Source organism: Sphaerodactylus townsendi, linkage group LG05, assembly GCF_021028975.2.
Source record: "Sphaerodactylus townsendi isolate TG3544 linkage group LG05, MPM_Stown_v2.3, whole genome shotgun sequence".
Classification (NCBI taxonomy): Eukaryota; Metazoa; Chordata; class Lepidosauria; order Squamata; family Sphaerodactylidae; genus Sphaerodactylus; species Sphaerodactylus townsendi.
This window is the reverse complement of record NC_059429.1, coordinates 2,817,028-2,843,171: the sequence shown is the minus strand read 5'-3', so window position 1 is coordinate 2,843,171 and position 26,144 is coordinate 2,817,028. Positions and strand designations below refer to the sequence as shown.

General features: G+C 68.3%; 1 protein-coding gene across 1 annotated transcript in view; it reads left to right on the top strand.

Annotated features, from left to right (window-relative positions):
* Positions 1-4,725: 4,725 nt before the first annotated feature.
* LOC125432707 (glial cell line-derived neurotrophic factor-like) overlaps positions 4,726-26,144 on the top strand; it is a 41,225-nt gene continuing 19,806 nt past the window's right edge. The window contains exons 1-4 of the mRNA XM_048496564.1: positions 4,726-4,768; positions 5,991-6,002; positions 7,766-7,858; positions 8,909-9,019. Of these exons, the coding sequence (XP_048352521.1) occupies positions 4,726-4,768; positions 5,991-6,002; positions 7,766-7,858; positions 8,909-9,019 (259 nt within the window). The remainder of the gene's footprint in view (positions 4,769-5,990; positions 6,003-7,765; positions 7,859-8,908; positions 9,020-26,144) is intronic.

The window sequence follows — 26,144 nt, the reverse complement described above, 5'->3', positions numbered from 1 at the left end:
AGAAGTGCTTGCAGTGGGGAGACTGAAAAGTGAAAGTGGAGCTGGAGGAAACACGTCAGTACAAGAAAGCTTGCTGCGACAAACATTTGCCCCATTGTGCAGCAGATGCCTTGTGCATAATTGAAGAAGAAGAGGAAGAGTTTGGATTTATATCCCCTCTTTCTCTCCTGCAGGAGACTCAAAGGGGCTTACAATCTCCTTGCCCTTCCCCCCTCCCAACAAACACCCTGTGAGGTGGGTGGGGCTGAGAGAGCTCCAAGAAGCTGTGACTAGCCCAAGGTCACCCAGCTGGCGTGTGTGGGAGTGCACAGGCTAATCTGAATTCCCCAGATAAGCCTCCACAGCTCAGGCGGCAGAGCTGGGAATCAAACCCGGTTCCTCCAGATTAGATACATGAGCTCTTAACCTCCTACACCACTTGGCCAAGTTTTCATCCCTGGGAAAATCTGTGGCAAGCAGTACATGCGGAAAAGGCCTCTGGGGGATCCACCCTCCATGCAGTGGTCTAATCCTGGTTGACTGCACTGCATTGGGCCAATAGGTGCTCTGGTTTTCCCTTGAGGCACTTCTCCCTCGCAACTTTGATAATCTGGAAAGGGGAGCATAAGGATTAGCAGAGGCTCTCCGCAGCTGCTCACGGATTGCCAAGAAAACGTCCCCAGTGATCGGCCAACCAATTGAAGACGAATCTCTGCTTCCTGGTGGCTTTAATCCCCCCTGCTCTGCCAAGACAAAGATGGATGTGAAGATTTTGCTGCTTTCCCAACCGGTTTGCCTTCTGCTCGGGGTTTGCCCCCTTTACTGGGATGGACAGCTCCAAACCCTCAGACACATCTGAAACAACCAGGGCTTTCTTTCACCCCGACACGACTGGAAATGTGACTTATTTTAAAGACCTGGAAGCGATTCAGAACCGTGCCGGAAATAAATGCATCTCTGTATCGGGGGGAAAGGTATTTTGGAACCTTGTCAAAGGCGCGAGTGTCTTCCTCGGCTGTGTGCGTGCATGGACGGCGGGTCCGAGACTTTTTGGTGCCTGGGACAGAATGGGAGTTTGGCACACTCTAGCTGCTAAGAGCGGGTCTGCTGAGCAAGATGGGCCCCACTGGATCCAGCATCCTGTCTCCAACAGTGACCACACAAGGGACAGGACTGCACAAGTCTGCTCCTGTCCTTTGTCTTCCAGATCTGGTCTTCAATAGCTGCCTGCCTATGAACATAGAGGTTCAATTTTAGCAGCCTAATAGCTGTTCATGAACTGCTTCACCATGAGGATGCAAGATCTGAACCTTCCACCCTAATTGCTGCCTCCAGCAAGTGGCGTTCAGAAATAGACTGCCCCAGAACATAGAGATTCCATGTAACAGTTGTGGCTAGCAGGCACTGATAAACCAAAGTTGTTTACAATGCAATCCTATGTACAATATTCCAGTCTAAGCCCATTGCATTAAATGGGCTTAGAAGAAGAAGAAGAGTTTGGATTTATATCCCCCCTTTCTCTCCTGCAGGAGACTCAAAGGGGCTTACAATCTCCTTGCCCTTCCCCCCTCACAACAAACACCCTGTTAGGCGGGTGGGGCTGAGAGAGCTCAGAAGAGCTGTGACAAGCCCAAGGTCACCCAGCTGGCGTGTGTGGGAGTGCCCAGACTAATCTGAATTCCCCAGATAAGCCTCCACAGCTCAGGCGGCAAAGCTGGGAATCAAACCCGGTTCCTCCAGATTAGATACATGAGCTCTTAACCTCATACGCCACTGCTCCACAACTCTCTTTAAGACTGCATTGTTTATATATCTCTATCTCTATCTCTATCATCTATCTCTATCTACATACCAGGCATCTGCTGCACAATGGAGGCAAATGTGCATTGTGGCAAGATTTCTTGTATGGATGTATTTCCTCCAGCCCCGCTTTCAATTTCTATTCTCCATGCAGCAAGCAAGACCACTTCTAGCTCAACTTTAATTTTTTGCTTCGCAGTCACAGCAGACACATTTGCTAATGAGCACAGCTTTGTCTTAGACCTCTTCCCTCTGCCTGCAGCCCACCCACCTAATTTCACACACTCCAACTGCCTCACCCTGCTTTGACTTGTCTAACTGCCAAAGGCCAGGGGGAGGGGAGGAGGGGAATTGGAAGCAGGCACTCCACCCACAGACCCGCACATGCACACAGAACCAGACCAGAGCACCTGTTGTTTGTAGCAACGGCAGGCAGGTGAGAAAAAGTGCCAACTTAATGGGGGAGGAAGAACCTGGCTGCTGGGACTGTCTGGGAGTGGGAAGGAATACACTTGGAAGCAGCAGCCAAATACATCTTATATAATCGATTTTTGCAAAGGAACAGCACAAGCAAGGAAAGAAAGAAAGGAAACAAGCAGGGTCTGTTTCTGGCTCCACCCCACTTCCCCCACTCTGCTTCTGCCCTCCCTGATGAAAAACAAGCTTCTTTGTCTTGCAGCAGCAGCAGCAGCAGTGAGTGAAAGAGAGAGAGAGAGAGAGAGAGGAGGGGAAGGGAGGGGGATGAATATCAGCTCTTGTGATGAGATCTGCACCTTTAAAGCTGTTGATGGGTGGAGTTAAGAGATCCAGAAGAACCAAAGCCCCTTTGAGGGTAGGCACTGGGCTGCCTCCTTGCACTTAAACAGAGAAACATGAGGAGAGCCCTCTGCAAGCTTAGTGTCCAGAGAACAGCCTCGAGGTCAGTGTTCCATAAGTAATGGGCCAGAGTTAAAACTGCATCTGCCTTATAGCAACCCCTGGTGAGGTTTTCATGGTTAGAGGTGTTCAAGGGTAGTTTGCCATGGCCTGCCTTTGTGTTATGACCCTGATATTCCTGGGAGGTCTCCCATCCAAATACTAGCCAGGATCAGGGCTGAGAGGGCCAAAGTACTCACCAACCTTCCACGGCATGAAAGGAGATTGGAATCTGGGTCCCCCAGATCTTAATCTGACATCTTATTACCTGTACCTCACTGACTTCTTTTTTTAACCTTTAATGGCATACAACTGACTTCTCTTAATCTTCTTCTAAGGCCATCTGAACGAATGGTCTTGTGCCTTGGCATTTCATGTTTTCACCTGGTGGCCAGCATTCGGTCCTTAGGTCTGAACAGGTGGTAGCTATGCTGCTTCAGGTTGTCTTGAAAGATCTGAGAAATTTGGACCCATTTAAATCTGGGTCTGGGCCTGGGCCTGGGTTGGGATGGGAATAGCTGTGGTTGCTCAAATGGATGATCTTTGCTGGGATGGTGACATGGGGGTGGGGAGTCCACCAGCAGTTTTTAAAACCTTTGAGCGCCATGGTGTGATTCTGGAGAGGGTGACTGGGCTGGAAGTAGGGAGCACTGGGCTTTGGTGGATCTGTTGTTACCCGGTTGACTGATTCCAGAAAGGTGCTGGAATATCATTGCTCAGCCTGTGGCACTTACATTACGGGGGCCCTTGGGGATCAAGACCTCCCCCGCCACTCCTTGTGGCGAGAAAAAATGCAGAACTTGTACATAATGGATAGAATATCTTTTCAGATCAGGGGAAGACCTTCAGAAGAATATAAGCAAATATGGCTACCGTGGACAAATTATCAAGCAAAAGAGAAACAATATTTTACTAGCTCCAGTAGAATTTTAGTTGAGTATTCTCAAGACTTATTAAGCAAAAACTTTGTTTCTGTGATTATTATGTTTTATGTAAGAGAAATATAGATATAGGATATAAGATAATAGAAGGGATCTATAGAGATGAGGAATATGGGAAACGAAGACATAATCGTTGTTAAAGAGGTTAATAAGGATAAGATTAGAGGGGAAGTTCTAAGGGGTGGGTGGGGGAGAAGTAGTTATAGACATAGAAATAAGAGGATGTTTGGAAAATTTGATGTTTGCAAAAAGTTTATAATATGTCTGATTTATTATTTTAATTAATGAATAATTTGGATGTAAGAGTGAAGATAACTGTGTATAGATTATGTTTTATGAAACTTTAATAAAGTCTAACTTAAAAAAAAAAGACCTCCCCCGCCACTCCTTGCAGGGATCTTCAGCTGGCGCTTCCCTAAAAATACCAAAGCAATGAAAGAAACCTGCAGAATCGATTTAAGAAATATTGATATCATGCTGAAAGATCTTTAAAAGACACACAAAAATAATATCAACTTTGGCTTTTGACGGGGGAGCAACCCAGAAGGAGCGGAAACCCTGGAGCAAGAGGGAAACATTGGGGGTTCCCTCGCTCTCACTAACTGCAGGGCTTCCGGAATCTTCACTGTGGAACATGGATGACATCAGCACAGAAATCTCTGTCCCGGAGGAACCGTACCCTAGTGAAGGGAGGAGAAACTGCACCCAGGACATAAGAACATAAGAACAAGCCAGCTGGATCAGACCAGAGTCCATCTAGTCCAGTTCTCTGCGACTCACAGTGGCCCACCAGGTGTCTTTGGGAGCTCACATGTAGGATGTGAACGCAATGGACTTCTGCGGCTGTTGCTCCCGATCACCTGGTCTGTTAAGGCATTTGCAATCTCAGATCAAAGAGGATCAAGATTGGTAGCCATAGATCGACTTCTCCTCCATAAATCTGTCCAAGCCCCTTTTAAAGCTATCCAGGTGAGTGGCCATCACCACCTCCTGTGGCAGCATATTCCAAACACCCAGGACATGAACTGCCCCTGCATCCCCTCCTTCCCCCACCCCTGCTCCACCCCGACACACCTGCCCCGCCCCCGACATGCCCCTGCCCTCGACATGTGACTACAATGGCAGCGCCTGGGGTGAGCCGCCCAGATGTCCCCATTGTAGCTCCATCTCTGCTGTACCCTCACCACAGGGTGGAACGCCTGTGGGTAATCAGCCATTGTTTTTAAATGACATTTATGATAAATGTCATTTATGATAAATTTTAAAATGACATAAAAATGGCATTTTAAATGACATTTATGATAATTATGTTTTAATGATTTTATGTATACTGTTTTGTGTTGTTCACCGCCCAGAGCCCTCTGAGGATGGGGCGGTATATCAAATAAAAATAGATAGATAGATAGATAGATAGATAGATAGATAGATAGATAGATAGATAGATAGATAGATAGATAGATAGATAGATAGATAGATAGATAGATAGATAGATAGATAGATAGTCTGAGGATCTGGAGTGAGCTGCCACCAGCTCAGCCACAGCGTCTGGAGAAAGTAATGGGACGATCCACTGTGGATCTCCATTGGGGAGCAAGGTGGAATATAAAAAAAACACATGAATGAATTAAAAATGCAAACAAATGGAAGGACCTGAAACTGATTGCGCTTGGACTGGTTAAGGGATCAATTGTGGGAATTCTCCCAGTTTAACTGGAATTAAGTAATTGAGAAAGGCAACATTGAAGGAAATCTTGGATCAGGGATGGAATGAAACAGGGGAAATTTGATCATTGCTGATTATGAAGCCAGACCACCCTTGGAGAGGACAAATTGTACAATAAGGCCCCATTTCTAGCCCCCCCCCCATCATAAAGTAGAATTCCAGGTTTCAATAAGATGGGGGAGGGAGCAGGGGGGAAATTCCGAGAAGGTCTCCATTGCCTGCTTTTGCAAATATCCAAGATTAAGTTGCTGAGGGGCGGGGGCGGGGGGGAGGCATGTATTTTTAGAACAAATCTTAGGAGGAAGGCAGGTTTATATATGTTTGAAATAAAATAAACATTCAATGTGGCCCTTTTTATTAGCTCGTTATAACCAGTGGTTTAAGTGCTCTTGGGAAATATTTGCATGAGATTGAAACAAAGCGTTGGATGGGGGTGAGAATGGATCTCTTCTGAACTGCCAATGCGGCCCCAAGGATTCAGAGCAGGGTTACGGCTTGAGACCAAGATTTAGGTCCCAGACCAGGGCCAATTTCGATTGTCTTTTCTTTGCTGTTTTGACTTGGCTTCTCCTTTCTGCCAACTGAACCTGCTATTCTTAATTTTCATTGCGTTTTCTGTTTTCTTGCGCCAGATATCTTCTTGGGTAACGCACTCTTTCATCAGTGGTATTCGGGCTTCAGTGAATCAGGTGTAAGGAATTACAACACTTATCAATTGTGTCCCAAAGATGTACCTGCCTATTGGACTAGGATTTGAGAAACCCAGGTTCCAATCCAATTCTTTCTCGTTCCATCGAAGCTTGTCAGGTGACCTTGGGCCAATCGAAGGCCCCTTCCGCACATGCAGAATAATCCACTTTGAATCCACTTTCACAATTGTTTGCAAGTGGATTTAGCTATTCCGCACAGTAAAATCCAGCTGCTAAGTGCATTGAAACTGGATTGAAAGTGTGTTATTCTGCATGTGCGGAAGGGGTCATACACTTTCAACCTAACCTGCCCAATAGGTTTGTTATGGTAGGGATGAAATGGAAGAAGGCAGGGAAATCATGTCACCCACTTTGAGTCCAAATGCATACATGCATAACATTTCATCCCATAGTTCCTCTAAAGCAGGCGTCTGCAAACTGCGGCTCTCCAGATGTTCAAGAACCCAGAGCAGCACCTGTTGTTCTCCCTCCCAGTTTTATCCTCACAGCAATCTTGCGAGGCAGGCTGGATTGAGAAAGTGTTGGTTGTCCCTCCCCCCCCTCCCCGGGCTAGCAGACTTGAAAATTTGAACCCAGGACTCTGAGATGCGTACAGCATACGTATGGGTTGCAATGACTCTACGAAATGGGGAGCACAAGGCAGAGGAAAAGGGAGCTATTGTCGAAAAAGGAAAAGCATATTCACTGGCCACCACATCTCTTTCCAGAGCCAGACCAGATCCCTGTCACAGTAATCCATAATACAAATTTCTCATTTCCCCTGAGCATGTGCAAAGAGTTTTCCCACTGGTTGTGGTGGGTTTTCTGGGCTGTGTGGCTGTGGTCTGGTGGATCTTGTTCCTGACATTTCGCCTGCATCTGTGGCTGGCATCTTCAGAGGTGTATCACAGAGAAAAGTCTGTTACACACTGTTTCGTTAGGAACAAGACCTACCAGACCACGGCCACAACCAGTTGGATCCGGCCGTGAAAGCCTTTGACAATGCAGTTTTCCCACTCAGGACAGATAACAGCCCTGCCCCACTCCTCTTCAATAAAGGCCCGGTTTAGAGATGCTGCTGGCTCAAGCCAAATGCACTTTGCACCCACCGCACATCTTCTGGGAACAGGATTTTTACGCATGCGCAGAATGGGACTCTTTAGTTTGGGACTCTTTAGTTTGGAGAGGAGGCGGCTGAGGGGGGATATGATTGAAGTCTATAAAATTATGCATGGGGTAGAAAATGTTGACAGAGAGAAATTTTTCTCTCTTTCTCACAATACTAGAACCAGGGGGCATTCATTGAAAATGCTGGGGGGAAGAATTAGGACTAATAAAAGGAAACACTTCTTCACGCAACGTGTGATTGGTGTTTGGAATATGCTGCCACAGGAGGTGGTGATGGCCACTCACCTGGATAGCTTTAAAAGGGGCTTGGGCAGATTAATGGAGGAGAAGTCGATCTATGGCTACCAATCTTGATCCTCCTTGATCTGAGATTGCAAATGCCTCAGCAGACCAGGTGCTCAGGAGCAGCAGCAGCAGAAGGCCATTGCTTTCACCTCCTGCCTGTGAGCTCCCAAAGGCACCTGGTGGGCCACTGCAAGTAGCAGAGAGCTGGACTAGATGGACTCTGGTCTGATCCAGCTGGCTTGTTCTCATGTTCTTATGTTCTAATGTGTGGGACCCTTGGCCCCCTCCTGTGGGCATCAACCCAGTTTCTACCAGACATCATGCAAGTGACAAGCTGACGTTCGCTCTGTTCTCCAGGCGAGACCTTGAGAACTCCCAGAATTACAGCAGATCTCCAGGCAAGAGTTCAGGGCGGACTGTCTGGCATTATATCCGGCTGATGTCTCTCCTCTCTCCAAACTTTGCTCTCTTTGGCCCAAAGGGGTAAATTGAAAAGAAAAGTAGCAGGTATGTCCCTCTGCCCCCCACCTCCCCCAAAAATCTCCAGGAATTTCCCAACTCTGAGTTGGCATCCTAGACAAGCCCCCGCCAGGAGAGTGATGTCCTCACCAGCGTTGCATTTAAATCCCACCCCAAAAGCAGAGATCATTGCTCCAAAGGCGTTACTTCCAAGTAGTCATGCATTTCCAAGTGGAACTGGCTGGGTTTTGACAAATATAAAGCGTGTGTCTGCAAAAGGATAGTGTAGGAGCAACGCACACACACACACACACACACACACACACATCACCATGCCTGTCCCAGAGAATCTTCACAGGGCTTCTGTTGCTCCTAACAACTGGTTTCATTTACAGGCAGCCAAAAATATTAAAACAATGAGCCTGTTTTGCTTTTATTTTATTTTTTTTGCAAACCTTCCCCCCCCCCCTTTAAACCCTCTAATCCAGACCTTCCCTAAATATCTTGACAATGTCTCTTGAGCAGACAGAACACAGCGGCCGGAGGGATAAATGGGAAAAACAGATCCGTCTCTCTGCCCCCTTCTCTCTGCTGGCTTCCACAGTCAAGGTCGGGCTGCTGTTTGGCTGAAGTAGCACTCCTAAACATTTATGATCTTTAAAGAAAAGGGAGTAGGGGAGTGAATGGGGTCCTTCCTGGCCCACTTTGTCCTCCCCTGGTGGGGGGAGTGTGTGTTCTCGGCCCCTGCAATGGTATCTGGTCAACTGCACTGCTGGTTTGACGTGTGAAGCCGTGCGGAGCAAAGAATCTGGTTGGAATCAGCTAACGCGAGTCTTCCGTTCACAAAGCGGAGCCTCCACAAGGGCCAGTTCCAGGTCCTTTGTGTGTGTGTGTGTGGGGGGGGGGGGGAAGGCAAAGCATATCTGGTGCCGCCTTCTCTCCTTAGCCTGTCACTGTGCCCTGTGCCCCTCACCTGTGCCCCCTTCCAGCCCACCGCTCTACATGCCCCCTATGCATCCTTTTCCCTGCCTACCCACCCAGCACTGGTGTGCCCTTTCCAGCCAGGACTTTGAGTGGCAGGAGGAATCACAAGCAAGCAGGTAGGCAGTGAGAGAGCGCAGGTGGGGTGAGGGCGGCTGCCCTGGGCCCCACTAGAAGCCTGAACATCAGCGCTGACGCCATGCTGGGCTTCAATTCGGGATTCTTCCAAAATTCTCCCTATTTGATTTTCCCCCTGGATTTTGGAGCTCCAAATCAGTCAGTCTTGTTTCCAAAGGGAAAACATTGTACTAAGAAACCTTGTTTGTTTCTGTACTGAGCATGGCACATGTGCAACCGGGTATCTCTCTTAGCTCCTTCTGTTCTGTTATGGGGTTTCCCCCCACATGTGCATTATCAATGGCCTTATATAAAGCCGTGGTGCGACCGCACTTGGAGTACTGTGTCCAGTTCTGGTTGCCACATCTCAAAAAGGATATTGAAGAAATAGAAAAAGTGCAGAGAAGGGCAACGAGGATGATTGAGGGATTGGAGCACCTTACCTATGAGGAGAGGCTGCAGCGTTTGGGACTCTTTAGTTTGGAGAGGAGACGTCTGAGGGGGGATATGATCGAAGTCTATAAAATTATGCATGGGATAGAAAATGCTGACAGAGAGAAATTTTTCTCTCTTTCTCACAATACTAGAACCAGGGGGCATCCATTGAAAATGCTGGAGGGAAGAATTAGGACTAATAAAAGGAAACACTTCTTCACGCAACGTGTGATTGGTGTTTGGAATATGCTGCCCCAGGAGGTGGTGATGGCCACTCACCTGGATAGCTTTAAAAGGGGCTTGGACAGATTTATGGAGGAGAAGTCGATCTATGGCTACCAATCTTGATCCTCTTTGATCTGAGATTGCAAATGCCTTAGCAGACCAGGTGCTCGGGAGCAGCAGCAGCAGCAGAAGGCCCTTGCTTTCACATCCTGCAGGTGAGCTCCCAAAGGCACCTGGTGGGCCACTGCGAGTAGCAGAGAGCTGGACTAGATGGACTCTGGTCTGATCCAGCTGGCTTGTTCTTATGTTCTTATGTTCTTAATGGCTCTCGCACACTGATAAAACACTGCATCCAGAAGCCTTTATTGCCATAAAAACACATGGCGTGATGCATTGTGAAAATTTAAGATTTAATGTTTTAAAAAGTAAGAATGGACCATTTTTTTTCACAGAAATAAATTTAACAGTACCACAATTTATGTCCCATTCTTATCATGATACAACTTTACAGCTTCTTGCAGGAAGTTGGCTACCCTCTCGCTAAATTCAAAATTGATGTTATTCAAAAGAAATACTAATTGATCAGAATCAGGAAGGCCTGTTTGATGTACTAGAATAGGGCTTACATACGTCACTCAGAGTTAAAAAGGATAGTTTCAATGCAGGCTGCCCTACATGGGCAATGCCTCTCTGAGTACGATACTTTTTGGGATCTTCCATAAAGACATTGTCAGAATCCCAAAAACTGAGACAAACTCATGTGTAAAACAGCAGTTTATTCAGTGATGTGGATCTTCTCTGGACAAAGCTAGAACTGATTTTCCCCGTGCAAAATCCAGTAATTAAAACGGCTTGTACCCTCCATCCTGGGAAAGCGCGCCTAAAAGTAACTGTAAGAAAGATAACAGTGAAGATGCCCAGCCATTGACTTTGGGCAGCACCTGGCATGTAAAATCACACGCAAGAAACAGTTGAAAGGCAGACAGTAGTGTATTAACCCATTCCACCACCCCTCAATATACAGAAAGCAGCATAAGCAATCCCCAATACTAACAGGCCTCCTGACAGACATGCAGTTAGCACAACACTGAATCTGATAACACCCTGAAAAAGAGCAGTCTTGGTGCTGGTGTACATGGAATTGCATCAAGCTTCTTTTGTGCCTTGTGTTGGGCATGCCCACAACACCAATGCCTGGAAATTAAACTCGTTTTTCTAAAGCTATACGATCTCCAAAATTTATTCCAAATTTCACAGGCTCTTCTTATTACAGTCCTTAAACTATAGGCATCAGGATCGATCTATCTATCTATCTATCTATCTATCTATCTATCTATCTATCATCATCCTTGTTGTCCTTCTCTGAACTTTTTCTATCTCCTCAATATCCTTTTTGAGTTGCGGCGACCAGAACTGGACACAGTACTCCAAGTGCGGTCGCACCACGGCTTTATAGAAGGGCATGACAATCTTTGCAGTTTTATTCTCAATTCCTTTCCTAATTATCCCCAGCATAGAGTTTGCCTTTTTTACAGCTGCCAGGCATTGAGTTGACCTTTCCATGGAACTATCAACTAAGACGCCCAAATCCCTTTCCTGGTCTGTGACTGATAGCACTGACCCCTGTAGCGTGTATGTGAAGTTTAAATTTTTTGCCCCTATGTGCATCACTTTGCATTTTGCTACATTGAACTGCATTTGCCATTTCTGAGCCCACTCACCTAATTCAGTGATGTGGATCTTCTCTGGACAAAGCCAGAACTGATTTTGCCCGTGCAAAATCCAGTAATTAAAACGGCTTGCACCCCCCATCCTGGGAAAGCGCGCCTAAAAGTAACTGTAAGGAAGATAACAGTGAAGATGCCCAGCCATTGACTTTGGGCAGCACCTGGCATGTAAAATCACACACAAGAAACAGTTGAAAGGCAGACAGTAGTGTATTAACCCATTCCATCACCCCTCAATATACAGAAAGCAGCATAAGCAATACCCAATACTAACAGGCCTCCTGACAGACATGCAGTTAGCACAACACTGAATCTGATAACACCCTGAAAAAGAGCAGTCTTGGTGCTGGTGTACATGGAATTGCATCAAGCTTCTTTTGTGCCTTGTGTTGGGCATGCCCACAACACCAATGCCTGGAAATTAAACTCGTTTTTCTAAAGCTATACAATCTCCAAAATTTATTCCAAATTTCACAGGCTCTTCTTATTACAGTCCTTAAACTATAGGCATCAGGATCTATCTATCTATCTATCTATCTATCTATCTATCTATCTATCTATCTATCTATCTATCTATCTATCTATCTATCTATCTATCTATCTATCTATCTATCTATCTATCTATCTATCTATCTATCTATCTATCTATCTATCTATCTATCTATCTATCTATCTATCTATCTATCTATCTACCTACCTACCTACCTACCTACCTACCTACCTACCTACCTACCTACCTACCTACCTACCTACCTACCTACCTACCTACCTACCTACCCATCATCTACCTATCTACCTATCTACCTATCGGTTAAGATATTACTTACTTTGTGAGTTTAAATACACCTTAGTGTACCTTTTTTGGTCTGTACCTGTTGTACAGCTGCCTTGATTATTATGTTGGACTGCCTGAAGATTGGCAACCCTTACATGATTGCATATATTATGTGTTTTTTTTTAAAAAAATATGCATTGAGGAAATCCAAATTTCATGATTTACAAGAAATATCAATTGATGTGAGTTGTACCAGAAATAATCAATAATTGTCCAGTGTGCCATTTATTTTCATATTTGTGCCATTTCTACCCCACCAGAGGACCCAAACCAGTTCACATAGTCCTCCTCTCATCCATTTTCTCCTTGCAGCTACCTTTTGAGGTAGGATAGGCAGAGGGTGTGGCTGGTCCAAAGCCACTCAGCAAACTTCCATCATAGAGAGCAGATAGTGGGATCTGGGTTTACCAGATGCTAGTTTAGTGCTCTAACCACTGCACCACACTGGCTGGTGCAAGCATTTAAATCATACTTTTCGAATGCTTGATTGCAGCGCTGCTAGTGATGGAGCGAGGCAGGAATTGCTTTTCAGGGCCCTGAAGCTTCGGCAAGTTTTGGATGTTGCTGTCAAAATTGCTAGGAACTTGCTTCTTTTTTTAAAGCATACGCAGTAACTTTCAGCTGTCTGGATTATCTGTCCTCCTCCTTGCCCCAGCATCATTTCAGGCAAACTATTTTAAAGAGGCATAAAACCACCCAGTGCTTCTGACGAGGCTCGCATGGGCCTACTTGGCAGGCTGTTTTCGAGTCACTTCCGAACAGGAGGGCCTGGTCTGTCCAGAATCTCTGACTTGTGCTTTCCCAGATGCCACCTTGGTATGTTTACATTTTCTCCGCTTCAGGATCAGAGCGGCCTTTCATCCTGCCTTTACATCCAGTTGCTCTGGAAAAGGATCTGCCAGACTCCTCAGGCCTAGTCCTATACTGGAGACCTTAAACACACCTCACTGAGTCAAAAGACGGACCGATTTGCATTTTGCCACACCTGCGTGAATGCAGCTGAAGATCCTTTGAATTTCCCTGCAGGATTGCCTCCGTCCTGCTAAACCAGACATGCAAAACGGCTGAGGGGGGATAGGATTGAAGTCTACAAAATTATGCATGGGGTAGAAAATGTTGACAGAGAGAAATGTTTCTCTCTTTCTCACAATACTAGAACCAGGGGGCATCCATTGAAAATGCTGGGGGGAAGAATTAGGACTAATAAAAGGAAACACTTCTTCACGCAACGTGTGATTGGGGTTTGGAATATGCTGCCACAGGAGGTGGTGATGGCCACTCACCTGGATAGCTTTAAAAGGGGCTTGGACAGATTTATGGAGGAGAAGTCGATTTATGGCTACCAATCTTGATCCTCCTTGATCTGAGATTGCAAATGCCTTAACAGACCAGGTGATCGGGAGCAACAGCCGCAGAAGGCCATTGCGTTCACATCCTGCAGGTGAGCTCCCAAAGGCACCTGGTGGGCCACTGCGAGTAGCAGAGAGCTGGACTAGATGGACTTTGGTCTGATCCAGCTGGCTTGTTCTTATGTTCTTATGTTCTTAACTTCTCTGCTCGATGGTACACTGGCGCTCTGCCCTGCAGTTCCCGTGGCGCAGAGATTACTGTTCTGATGCCATTCAAGTTTCTGCACCAAAGATCCTGGATGCCCCGCACTTAGCAAAAGCAGGGAAACCCTGATATTTCCTCCTCGCTTTGGGGTTTCGCTGCTTCTGCCCCCCCGACCCCCTCCCCCCCCCCCCCCCCCCCTTCCCCACTCCCCCCCCCCCCCAACCAACCGCCCACCCCCCACCCCCTCCTACCACCCTACAAAACCCCCCCCCCCCCCACCCCCCCCTCCCCCCCCCCCCCCCCCCCCCCACCCCCCCCCCCCCCCACCCCCCCCCCCCCCCCCCCCCCCCACCCCCCCACCCCCCCCCCCCCCCACCCCCCCCCCCCCCCACCCCCCCCCCCCCCCACCCCCCCCCCCCCCCACCCCCCCCCCCCCCCACCCCCCCCCCCCCCCACCCCCCCCCCCCCCCACCCCCCCCCCCCCCCACCCCCCCCCCCCCCCACCCCCCCCCCCCCCCACCCCCCCCCCCCCCCACCCCCCCCCCCCCCCACCCCCCCCCCCCCCCACCCCCCCCCCCCCCCACCCCCCCCCCCCCCCACCCCCCCCCCCCCCCACCCCCCCCCCCCCCCACCCCCCCCCCCCCCCACCCCCCCCCCCCCCCACCCCCCCCCCCCCCCACCCCCCCCCCCCCCCACCCCCCCCCCCCCCCACCCCCCCCCCCCCCCACCCCCCCCCCCCCCCACCCCCCCCCCCCCCCACCCCCCCCCCCCCCCACCCCCCCCCCCCCCCACCCCCCCCCCCCCCCACCCCCCCCCCCCCCCACCCCCCCCCCCCCCCACCCCCCCCCCCCCCCACCCCCCCCCCCCCCCACCCCCCCCCCCCCCCACCCCCCCCCCCCCCCACCCCCCCCCCCCCCCACCCCCCCCCCCCCCCACCCCCCCCCCCCCCCACCCCCCCCCCCCCCCACCCCCCCCCCCCCCCACCCCCCCCCCCCCCCACCCCCCCCCCCCCCCACCCCCCCCCCCCCCCACCCCCCCCCCCCCCCACCCCCCCCCCCCCCCACCCCCCCCCCCCCCCACCCCCCCCCCCCCCCACCCCCCCCCCCCCCCACCCCCCCCCCCCCCCACCCCCCCCCCCCCCCACCCCCCCCCCCCCCCACCCCCCCCCCCCCCCACCCCCCCCCCCCCCCACCCCCCCCCCCCCCCACCCCCCCCCCCCCCCACCCCCCCCCCCCCCCACCCCCCCCCCCCCCCACCCCCCCCCCCCCCCACCCCCCCCCCCCCCCACCCCCCCCCCCCCCCACCCCCCCCCCCCCCCACCCCCCCCCCCCCCCACCCCCCCCCCCCCCCACCCCCCCCCCCCCCCACCCCCCCCCCCCCCCACCCCCCCCCCCCCCCACCCCCCCCCCCCCCCACCCCCCCCCCCCCCCACCCCCCCCCCCCCCCACCCCCCCCCCCCCCCACCCCCCCCCCCCCCCACCCCCCCCCCCCCCCACCCCCCCCCCCCCCCACCCCCCCCCCCCCCCACCCCCCCCCCCCCCCACCCCCCCCCCCCCCCACCCCCCCCCCCCCCCACCCCCCCCCCCCCCCACCCCCCCCCCCCCCCACCCCCCCCCCCCCCCACCCCCCCCCCCCCCCACCCCCCCCCCCCCCCACCCCCCCCCCCCCCCACCCCCCCCCCCCCCCACCCCCCCCCCCCCCCACCCCCCCCCCCCCCCACCCCCCCCCCCCCCCACCCCCCCCCCCCCCCACCCCCCCCCCCCCCCACCCCCCCCCCCCCCCACCCCCCCCCCCCCCCACCCCCCCCCCCCCCCACCCCCCCCCCCCCCCACCCCCCCCCCCCCCCACCCCCCCCCCCCCCCACCCCCCCCCCCCCCCACCCCCCCCCCCCCCCACCCCCCCCCCCCCCCACCCCCCCCCCCCCCCACCCCCCCCCCCCCCCACCCCCCCCCCCCCCCACCCCCCCCCCCCCCCACCCCCCCCCCCCCCCACCCCCCCCCCCCCCCACCCCCCCCCCCCCCCACCCCCCCCCCCCCCCACCCCCCCCCCCCCCCACCCCCCCCCCCCCCCACCCCCCCCCCCCCCCACCCCCCCCCCCCCCCACCCCCCCCCCCCCCCACCCCCCCCCCCCCCCACCCCCCCCCCCCCCCACCCCCCCCCCCCCCCACCCCCCCCCCCCCCCACCCCCCCCCCCCCCCACCCCCCCCCCCCCCCACCCCCCCCCCCCCCCACCCCCCCCCCCCCCCACCCCCCCCCCCCCCCACCCCCCCCCCCCCCCACCCCCCCCCCCCCCCACCCCCCCCCCCCCCCACCCCCCCCCCCCCCCACCCCCCCCCCCCCCCACCCCCCCCCCCCCCCACCCCCCCCCCCCCCCACCCCCCCCCCCCCCCACCCCCCCCCCCCCCCACCCCCCCCCCCCCCCACCCCCCCCCCCCCCCACCCCCCCCCCCCCCCACCCCCCCCCCCCCCCACCCCCCCCCCCCCCCACCCCCCCCCCCCCCCACCCCCCCCCCCCCCCACCCCCCCCCCCCCCCACCCCCCCCCCCCCCCACCCCCCCCCCCCCCCACCCCCCCCCCCCCCCACCCCCCCCCCCCCCCACCCCCCCCCCCCCCCACCCCCCCCCCCCCCCACCCCCCCCCCCCCCCACCCCCCCCCCCCCCCACCCCCCCCCCCCCCCACCCCCCCCCCCCCCCACCCCCCCCCCCCCCCACCCCCCCCCCCCCCCACCCCCCCCCCCCCCCACCCCCCCCCCCCCCCACCCCCCCCCCCCCCCACCCCCCCCCCCCCCCACCCCCCCCCCCCCCCACCCCCCCCCCCCCCCACCCCCCCCCCCCCCCACCCCCCCCCCCCCCCACCCCCCCCCCCCCCCACCCCCCCCCCCCCCCACCCCCCCCCCCCCCCACCCCCCCCCCCCCCCACCCCCCCCCCCCCCCACCCCCCCCCCCCCCCACCCCCCCCCCCCCCCACCCCCCCCCCCCCCCACCCCCCCCCCCCCCCACCCCCCCCCCCCCCCACCCCCCCCCCCCCCCACCCCCCCCCCCCCCCACCCCCCCCCCCCCCCACCCCCCCCCCCCCCCACCCCCCCCCCCCCCCACCCCCCCCCCCCCCCACCCCCCCCCCCCCCCACCCCCCCCCCCCCCCACCCCCCCCCCCCCCCACCCCCCCCCCCCCCCACCCCCCCCCCCCCCCACCCCCCCCCCCCCCCACCCCCCCCCCCCCCCACCCCCCCCCCCCCCCACCCCCCCCCCCCCCCACCCCCCCCCCCCCCCACCCCCCCCCCCCCCCACCCCCCCCCCCCCCCACCCCCCCCCCCCCCCACCCCCCCCCCCCCCCACCCCCCCCCCCCCCCACCCCCCCCCCCCCCCACCCCCCCCCCCCCCCACCCCCCCCCCCCCCCACCCCCCCCCCCCCCCACCCCCCCCCCCCCCCACCCCCCCCCCCCCCCACCCCCCCCCCCCCCCACCCCCCCCCCCCCCCACCCCCCCCCCCCCCCACCCCCCCCCCCCCCCACCCCCCCCCCCCCCCACCCCCCCCCCCCCCCACCCCCCCCCCCCCCCACCCCCCCCCCCCCCCACCCCCCCCCCCCCCCACCCCCCCCCCCCCCCACCCCCCCCCCCCCCCACCCCCCCCCCCCCCCACCCCCCCCCCCCCCCACCCCCCCCCCCCCCCACCCCCCCCCCCCCCCACCCCCCCCCCCCCCCACCCCCCCCCCCCCCCACCCCCCCCCCCCCCCACCCCCCCCCCCCCCCACCCCCCCCCCCCCCCACCCCCCCCCCCCCCCACCCCCCCCCCCCCCCACCCCCCCCCCCCCCCACCCCCCCCCCCCCCCACCCCCCCCCCCCCCCACCCCCCCCCCCCCCCACCCCCCCCCCCCCCCACCCCCCCCCCCCCCCACCCCCCCCCCCCCCCACCCCCCCCCCCCCCCACCCCCCCCCCCCCCCACCCCCCCCCCCCCCCACCCCCCCCCCCCCCCACCCCCCCCCCCCCCCACCCCCCCCCCCCCCCACCCCCCCCCCCCCCCACCCCCCCCCCCCCCCACCCCCCCCCCCCCCCACCCCCCCCCCCCCCCACCCCCCCCCCCCCCCACCCCCCCCCCCCCCCACCCCCCCCCCCCCCCACCCCCCCCCCCCCCCACCCCCCCCCCCCCCCACCCCCCCCCCCCCCCACCCCCCCCCCCCCCCACCCCCCCCCCCCCCCACCCCCCCCCCCCCCCACCCCCCCCCCCCCCCACCCCCCCCCCCCCCCACCCCCCCCCCCCCCCACCCCCCCCCCCCCCCACCCCCCCCCCCCCCCACCCCCCCCCCCCCCCACCCCCCCCCCCCCCCACCCCCCCCCCCCCCCACCCCCCCCCCCCCCCACCCCCCCCCCCCCCCACCCCCCCCCCCCCCCACCCCCCCCCCCCCCCACCCCCCCCCCCCCCCACCCCCCCCCCCCCCCACCCCCCCCCCCCCCCACCCCCCCCCCCCCCCACCCCCCCCCCCCCCCACCCCCCCCCCCCCCCACCCCCCCCCCCCCCCACCCCCCCCCCCCCCCACCCCCCCCCCCCCCCACCCCCCCCCCCCCCCACCCCCCCCCCCCCCCACCCCCCCCCCCCCCCACCCCCCCCCCCCCCCACCCCCCCCCCCCCCCACCCCCCCCCCCCCCCACCCCCCCCCCCCCCCACCCCCCCCCCCCCCCACCCCCCCCCCCCCCCACCCCCCCCCCCCCCCACCCCCCCCCCCCCCCACCCCCCCCCCCCCCCACCCCCCCCCCCCCCCACCCCCCCCCCCCCCCACCCCCCCCCCCCCCCACCCCCCCCCCCCCCCACCCCCCCCCCCCCCCACCCCCCCCCCCCCCCACCCCCCCCCCCCCCCACCCCCCCCCCCCCCCACCCCCCCCCCCCCCCACCCCCCCCCCCCCCCACCCCCCCCCCCCCCCACCCCCCCCCCCCCCCACCCCCCCCCCCCCCCACCCCCCCCCCCCCCCACCCCCCCCCCCCCCCACCCCCCCCCCCCCCCACCCCCCCCCCCCCCCACCCCCCCCCCCCCCCACCCCCCCCCCCCCCCACCCCCCCCCCCCCCCACCCCCCCCCCCCCCCACCCCCCCCCCCCCCCACCCCCCCCCCCCCCCACCCCCCCCCCCCCCCACCCCCCCCCCCCCCCACCCCCCCCCCCCCCCACCCCCCCCCCCCCCCACCCCCCCCCCCCCCCACCCCCCCCCCCCCCCACCCCCCCCCCCCCCCACCCCCCCCCCCCCCCACCCCCCCCCCCCCCCACCCCCCCCCCCCCCCACCCCCCCCCCCCCCCACCCCCCCCCCCCCCCACCCCCCCCCCCCCCCACCCCCCCCCCCCCCCACCCCCCCCCCCCCCCACCCCCCCCCCCCCCCACCCCCCCCCCCCCCCACCCCCCCCCCCCCCCACCCCCCCCCCCCCCCACCCCCCCCCCCCCCCACCCCCCCCCCCCCCCACCCCCCCCCCCCCCCACCCCCCCCCCCCCCCACCCCCCCCCCCCCCCACCCCCCCCCCCCCCCACCCCCCCCCCCCCCCACCCCCCCCCCCCCCCACCCCCCCCCCCCCCCACCCCCCCCCCCCCCCACCCCCCCCCCCCCCCACCCCCCCCCCCCCCCACCCCCCCCCCCCCCCACCCCCCCCCCCCCCCACCCCCCCCCCCCCCCACCCCCCCCCCCCCCCACCCCCCCCCCCCCCCACCCCCCCCCCCCCCCACCCCCCCCCCCCCCCACCCCCCCCCCCCCCCACCCCCCCCCCCCCCCACCCCCCCCCCCCCCCACCCCCCCCCCCCCCCACCCCCCCCCCCCCCCACCCCCCCCCCCCCCCACCCCCCCCCCCCCCCACCCCCCCCCCCCCCCACCCCCCCCCCCCCCCACCCCCCCCCCCCCCCACCCCCCCCCCCCCCCACCCCCCCCCCCCCCCACCCCCCCCCCCCCCCACCCCCCCCCCCCCCCACCCCCCCCCCCCCCCACCCCCCCCCCCCCCCACCCCCCCCCCCCCCCACCCCCCCCCCCCCCCACCCCCCCCCCCCCCCACCCCCCCCCCCCCCCACCCCCCCCCCCCCCCACCCCCCCCCCCCCCCACCCCCCCCCCCCCCCACCCCCCCCCCCCCCCACCCCCCCCCCCCCCCACCCCCCCCCCCCCCCACCCCCCCCCCCCCCCACCCCCCCCCCCCCCCACCCCCCCCCCCCCCCACCCCCCCCCCCCCCCACCCCCCCCCCCCCCCACCCCCCCCCCCCCCCACCCCCCCCCCCCCCCACCCCCCCCCCCCCCCACCCCCCCCCCCCCCCACCCCCCCCCCCCCCCACCCCCCCCCCCCCCCACCCCCCCCCCCCCCCACCCCCCCCCCCCCCCACCCCCCCCCCCCCCCACCCCCCCCCCCCCCCACCCCCCCCCCCCCCCACCCCCCCCCCCCCCCACCCCCCCCCCCCCCCACCCCCCCCCCCCCCCACCCCCCCCCCCCCCCACCCCCCCCCCCCCCCACCCCCCCCCCCCCCCACCCCCCCCCCCCCCCACCCCCCCCCCCCCCCACCCCCCCCCCCCCCCACCCCCCCCCCCCCCCACCCCCCCCCCCCCCCACCCCCCCCCCCCCCCACCCCCCCCCCCCCCCACCCCCCCCCCCCCCCACCCCCCCCCCCCCCCACCCCCCCCCCCCCCCACCCCCCCCCCCCCCCACCCCCCCCCCCCCCCACCCCCCCCCCCCCCCACCCCCCCCCCCCCCCACCCCCCCCCCCCCCCACCCCCCCCCCCCCCCACCCCCCCCCCCCCCCACCCCCCCCCCCCCCCACCCCCCCCCCCCCCCACCCCCCCCCCCCCCCACCCCCCCCCCCCCCCACCCCCCCCCCCCCCCACCCCCCCCCCCCCCCACCCCCCCCCCCCCCCACCCCCCCCCCCCCCCACCCCCCCCCCCCCCCACCCCCCCCCCCCCCCACCCCCCCCCCCCCCCACCCCCCCCCCCCCCCACCCCCCCCCCCCCCCACCCCCCCCCCCCCCCACCCCCCCCCCCCCCCACCCCCCCCCCCCCCCACCCCCCCCCCCCCCCACCCCCCCCCCCCCCCACCCCCCCCCCCCCCCACCCCCCCCCCCCCCCACCCCCCCCCCCCCCCACCCCCCCCCCCCCCCACCCCCCCCCCCCCCCACCCCCCCCCCCCCCCACCCCCCCCCCCCCCCACCCCCCCCCCCCCCCACCCCCCCCCCCCCCCACCCCCCCCCCCCCCCACCCCCCCCCCCCCCCACCCCCCCCCCCCCCCACCCCCCCCCCCCCCCACCCCCCCCCCCCCCCACCCCCCCCCCCCCCCACCCCCCCCCCCCCCCACCCCCCCCCCCCCCCACCCCCCCCCCCCCCCACCCCCCCCCCCCCCCACCCCCCCCCCCCCCCACCCCCCCCCCCCCCCACCCCCCCCCCCCCCCACCCCCCCCCCCCCCCACCCCCCCCCCCCCCCACCCCCCCCCCCCCCCACCCCCCCCCCCCCCCACCCCCCCCCCCCCCCACCCCCCCCCCCCCCCACCCCCCCCCCCCCCCACCCCCCCCCCCCCCCACCCCCCCCCCCCCCCACCCCCCCCCCCCCCCACCCCCCCCCCCCCCCACCCCCCCCCCCCCCCACCCCCCCCCCCCCCCACCCCCCCCCCCCCCCACCCCCCCCCCCCCCCACCCCCCCCCCCCCCCACCCCCCCCCCCCCCCACCCCCCCCCCCCCCCACCCCCCCCCCCCCCCACCCCCCCCCCCCCCCACCCCCCCCCCCCCCCACCCCCCCCCCCCCCCACCCCCCCCCCCCCCCACCCCCCCCCCCCCCCACCCCCCCCCCCCCCCACCCCCCCCCCCCCCCACCCCCCCCCCCCCCCACCCCCCCCCCCCCCCACCCCCCCCCCCCCCCACCCCCCCCCCCCCCCACCCCCCCCCCCCCCCACCCCCCCCCCCCCCCACCCCCCCCCCCCCCCACCCCCCCCCCCCCCCACCCCCCCCCCCCCCCACCCCCCCCCCCCCCCACCCCCCCCCCCCCCCACCCCCCCCCCCCCCCACCCCCCCCCCCCCCCACCCCCCCCCCCCCCCACCCCCCCCCCCCCCCACCCCCCCCCCCCCCCACCCCCCCCCCCCCCCACCCCCCCCCCCCCCCACCCCCCCCCCCCCCCACCCCCCCCCCCCCCCACCCCCCCCCCCCCCCACCCCCCCCCCCCCCCACCCCCCCCCCCCCCCACCCCCCCCCCCCCCCACCCCCCCCCCCCCCCACCCCCCCCCCCCCCCACCCCCCCCCCCCCCCACCCCCCCCCCCCCCCACCCCCCCCCCCCCCCACCCCCCCCCCCCCCCACCCCCCCCCCCCCCCACCCCCCCCCCCCCCCACCCCCCCCCCCCCCCACCCCCCCCCCCCCCCACCCCCCCCCCCCCCCACCCCCCCCCCCCCCCACCCCCCCCCCCCCCCACCCCCCCCCCCCCCCACCCCCCCCCCCCCCCACCCCCCCCCCCCCCCACCCCCCCCCCCCCCCACCCCCCCCCCCCCCCACCCCCCCCCCCCCCCACCCCCCCCCCCCCCCACCCCCCCCCCCCCCCACCCCCCCCCCCCCCCACCCCCCCCCCCCCCCACCCCCCCCCCCCCCCACCCCCCCCCCCCCCCACCCCCCCCCCCCCCCACCCCCCCCCCCCCCCACCCCCCCCCCCCCCCACCCCCCCCCCCCCCCACCCCCCCCCCCCCCCACCCCCCCCCCCCCCCACCCCCCCCCCCCCCCACCCCCCCCCCCCCCCACCCCCCCCCCCCCCCACCCCCCCCCCCCCCCACCCCCCCCCCCCCCCACCCCCCCCCCCCCCCACCCCCCCCCCCCCCCACCCCCCCCCCCCCCCACCCCCCCCCCCCCCCACCCCCCCCCCCCCCCACCCCCCCCCCCCCCCACCCCCCCCCCCCCCCACCCCCCCCCCCCCCCACCCCCCCCCCCCCCCACCCCCCCCCCCCCCCACCCCCCCCCCCCCCCACCCCCCCCCCCCCCCACCCCCCCCCCCCCCCACCCCCCCCCCCCCCCACCCCCCCCCCCCCCCACCCCCCCCCCCCCCCACCCCCCCCCCCCCCCACCCCCCCCCCCCCCCACCCCCCCCCCCCCCCACCCCCCCCCCCCCCCACCCCCCCCCCCCCCCACCCCCCCCCCCCCCCACCCCCCCCCCCCCCCACCCCCCCCCCCCCCCACCCCCCCCCCCCCCCACCCCCCCCCCCCCCCACCCCCCCCCCCCCCCACCCCCCCCCCCCCCCACCCCCCCCCCCCCCCACCCCCCCCCCCCCCCACCCCCCCCCCCCCCCACCCCCCCCCCCCCCCACCCCCCCCCCCCCCCACCCCCCCCCCCCCCCACCCCCCCCCCCCCCCACCCCCCCCCCCCCCCACCCCCCCCCCCCCCCACCCCCCCCCCCCCCCACCCCCCCCCCCCCCCACCCCCCCCCCCCCCCACCCCCCCCCCCCCCCACCCCCCCCCCCCCCCACCCCCCCCCCCCCCCACCCCCCCCCCCCCCCACCCCCCCCCCCCCCCACCCCCCCCCCCCCCCACCCCCCCCCCCCCCCACCCCCCCCCCCCCCCACCCCCCCCCCCCCCCACCCCCCCCCCCCCCCACCCCCCCCCCCCCCCACCCCCCCCCCCCCCCACCCCCCCCCCCCCCCACCCCCCCCCCCCCCCACCCCCCCCCCCCCCCACCCCCCCCCCCCCCCACCCCCCCCCCCCCCCACCCCCCCCCCCCCCCACCCCCCCCCCCCCCCACCCCCCCCCCCCCCCACCCCCCCCCCCCCCCACCCCCCCCCCCCCCCACCCCCCCCCCCCCCCACCCCCCCCCCCCCCCACCCCCCCCCCCCCCCACCCCCCCCCCCCCCCACCCCCCCCCCCCCCCACCCCCCCCCCCCCCCACCCCCCCCCCCCCCCACCCCCCCCCCCCCCCACCCCCCCCCCCCCCCACCCCCCCCCCCCCCCACCCCCCCCCCCCCCCACCCCCCCCCCCCCCCACCCCCCCCCCCCCCCACCCCCCCCCCCCCCCACCCCCCCCCCCCCCCACCCCCCCCCCCCCCCACCCCCCCCCCCCCCCACCCCCCCCCCCCCCCACCCCCCCCCCCCCCCACCCCCCCCCCCCCCCACCCCCCCCCCCCCCCACCCCCCCCCCCCCCCACCCCCCCCCCCCCCCACCCCCCCCCCCCCCCACCCCCCCCCCCCCCCACCCCCCCCCCCCCCCACCCCCCCCCCCCCCCACCCCCCCCCCCCCCCACCCCCCCCCCCCCCCACCCCCCCCCCCCCCCACCCCCCCCCCCCCCCACCCCCCCCCCCCCCCACCCCCCCCCCCCCCCACCCCCCCCCCCCCCCACCCCCCCCCCCCCCCACCCCCCCCCCCCCCCACCCCCCCCCCCCCCCACCCCCCCCCCCCCCCACCCCCCCCCCCCCCCACCCCCCCCCCCCCCCACCCCCCCCCCCCCCCACCCCCCCCCCCCCCCACCCCCCCCCCCCCCCACCCCCCCCCCCCCCCACCCCCCCCCCCCCCCACCCCCCCCCCCCCCCACCCCCCCCCCCCCCCACCCCCCCCCCCCCCCACCCCCCCCCCCCCCCACCCCCCCCCCCCCCCACCCCCCCCCCCCCCCACCCCCCCCCCCCCCCACCCCCCCCCCCCCCCACCCCCCCCCCCCCCCACCCCCCCCCCCCCCCACCCCCCCCCCCCCCCACCCCCCCCCCCCCCCACCCCCCCCCCCCCCCACCCCCCCCCCCCCCCACCCCCCCCCCCCCCCACCCCCCCCCCCCCCCACCCCCCCCCCCCCCCACCCCCCCCCCCCCCCACCCCCCCCCCCCCCCACCCCCCCCCCCCCCCACCCCCCCCCCCCCCCACCCCCCCCCCCCCCCACCCCCCCCCCCCCCCACCCCCCCCCCCCCCCACCCCCCCCCCCCCCCACCCCCCCCCCCCCCCACCCCCCCCCCCCCCCACCCCCCCCCCCCCCCACCCCCCCCCCCCCCCACCCCCCCCCCCCCCCACCCCCCCCCCCCCCCACCCCCCCCCCCCCCCACCCCCCCCCCCCCCCACCCCCCCCCCCCCCCACCCCCCCCCCCCCCCACCCCCCCCCCCCCCCACCCCCCCCCCCCCCCACCCCCCCCCCCCCCCACCCCCCCCCCCCCCCACCCCCCCCCCCCCCCACCCCCCCCCCCCCCCACCCCCCCCCCCCCCCACCCCCCCCCCCCCCCACCCCCCCCCCCCCCCACCCCCCCCCCCCCCCACCCCCCCCCCCCCCCACCCCCCCCCCCCCCCACCCCCCCCCCCCCCCACCCCCCCCCCCCCCCACCCCCCCCCCCCCCCACCCCCCCCCCCCCCCACCCCCCCCCCCCCCCACCCCCCCCCCCCCCCACCCCCCCCCCCCCCCACCCCCCCCCCCCCCCACCCCCCCCCCCCCCCACCCCCCCCCCCCCCCACCCCCCCCCCCCCCCACCCCCCCCCCCCCCCACCCCCCCCCCCCCCCACCCCCCCCCCCCCCCACCCCCCCCCCCCCCCACCCCCCCCCCCCCCCACCCCCCCCCCCCCCCACCCCCCCCCCCCCCCACCCCCCCCCCCCCCCACCCCCCCCCCCCCCCACCCCCCCCCCCCCCCACCCCCCCCCCCCCCCACCCCCCCCCCCCCCCACCCCCCCCCCCCCCCACCCCCCCCCCCCCCCACCCCCCCCCCCCCCCACCCCCCCCCCCCCCCACCCCCCCCCCCCCCCACCCCCCCCCCCCCCCACCCCCCCCCCCCCCCACCCCCCCCCCCCCCCACCCCCCCCCCCCCCCACCCCCCCCCCCCCCCACCCCCCCCCCCCCCCACCCCCCCCCCCCCCCACCCCCCCCCCCCCCCACCCCCCCCCCCCCCCACCCCCCCCCCCCCCCACCCCCCCCCCCCCCCACCCCCCCCCCCCCCCACCCCCCCCCCCCCCCACCCCCCCCCCCCCCCACCCCCCCCCCCCCCCACCCCCCCCCCCCCCCACCCCCCCCCCCCCCCACCCCCCCCCCCCCCCACCCCCCCCCCCCCCCACCCCCCCCCCCCCCCACCCCCCCCCCCCCCCACCCCCCCCCCCCCCCACCCCCCCCCCCCCCCACCCCCCCCCCCCCCCACCCCCCCCCCCCCCCACCCCCCCCCCCCCCCACCCCCCCCCCCCCCCACCCCCCCCCCCCCCCACCCCCCCCCCCCCCCACCCCCCCCCCCCCCCACCCCCCCCCCCCCCCACCCCCCCCCCCCCCCACCCCCCCCCCCCCCCACCCCCCCCCCCCCCCACCCCCCCCCCCCCCCACCCCCCCCCCCCCCCACCCCCCCCCCCCCCCACCCCCCCCCCCCCCCACCCCCCCCCCCCCCCACCCCCCCCCCCCCCCACCCCCCCCCCCCCCCACCCCCCCC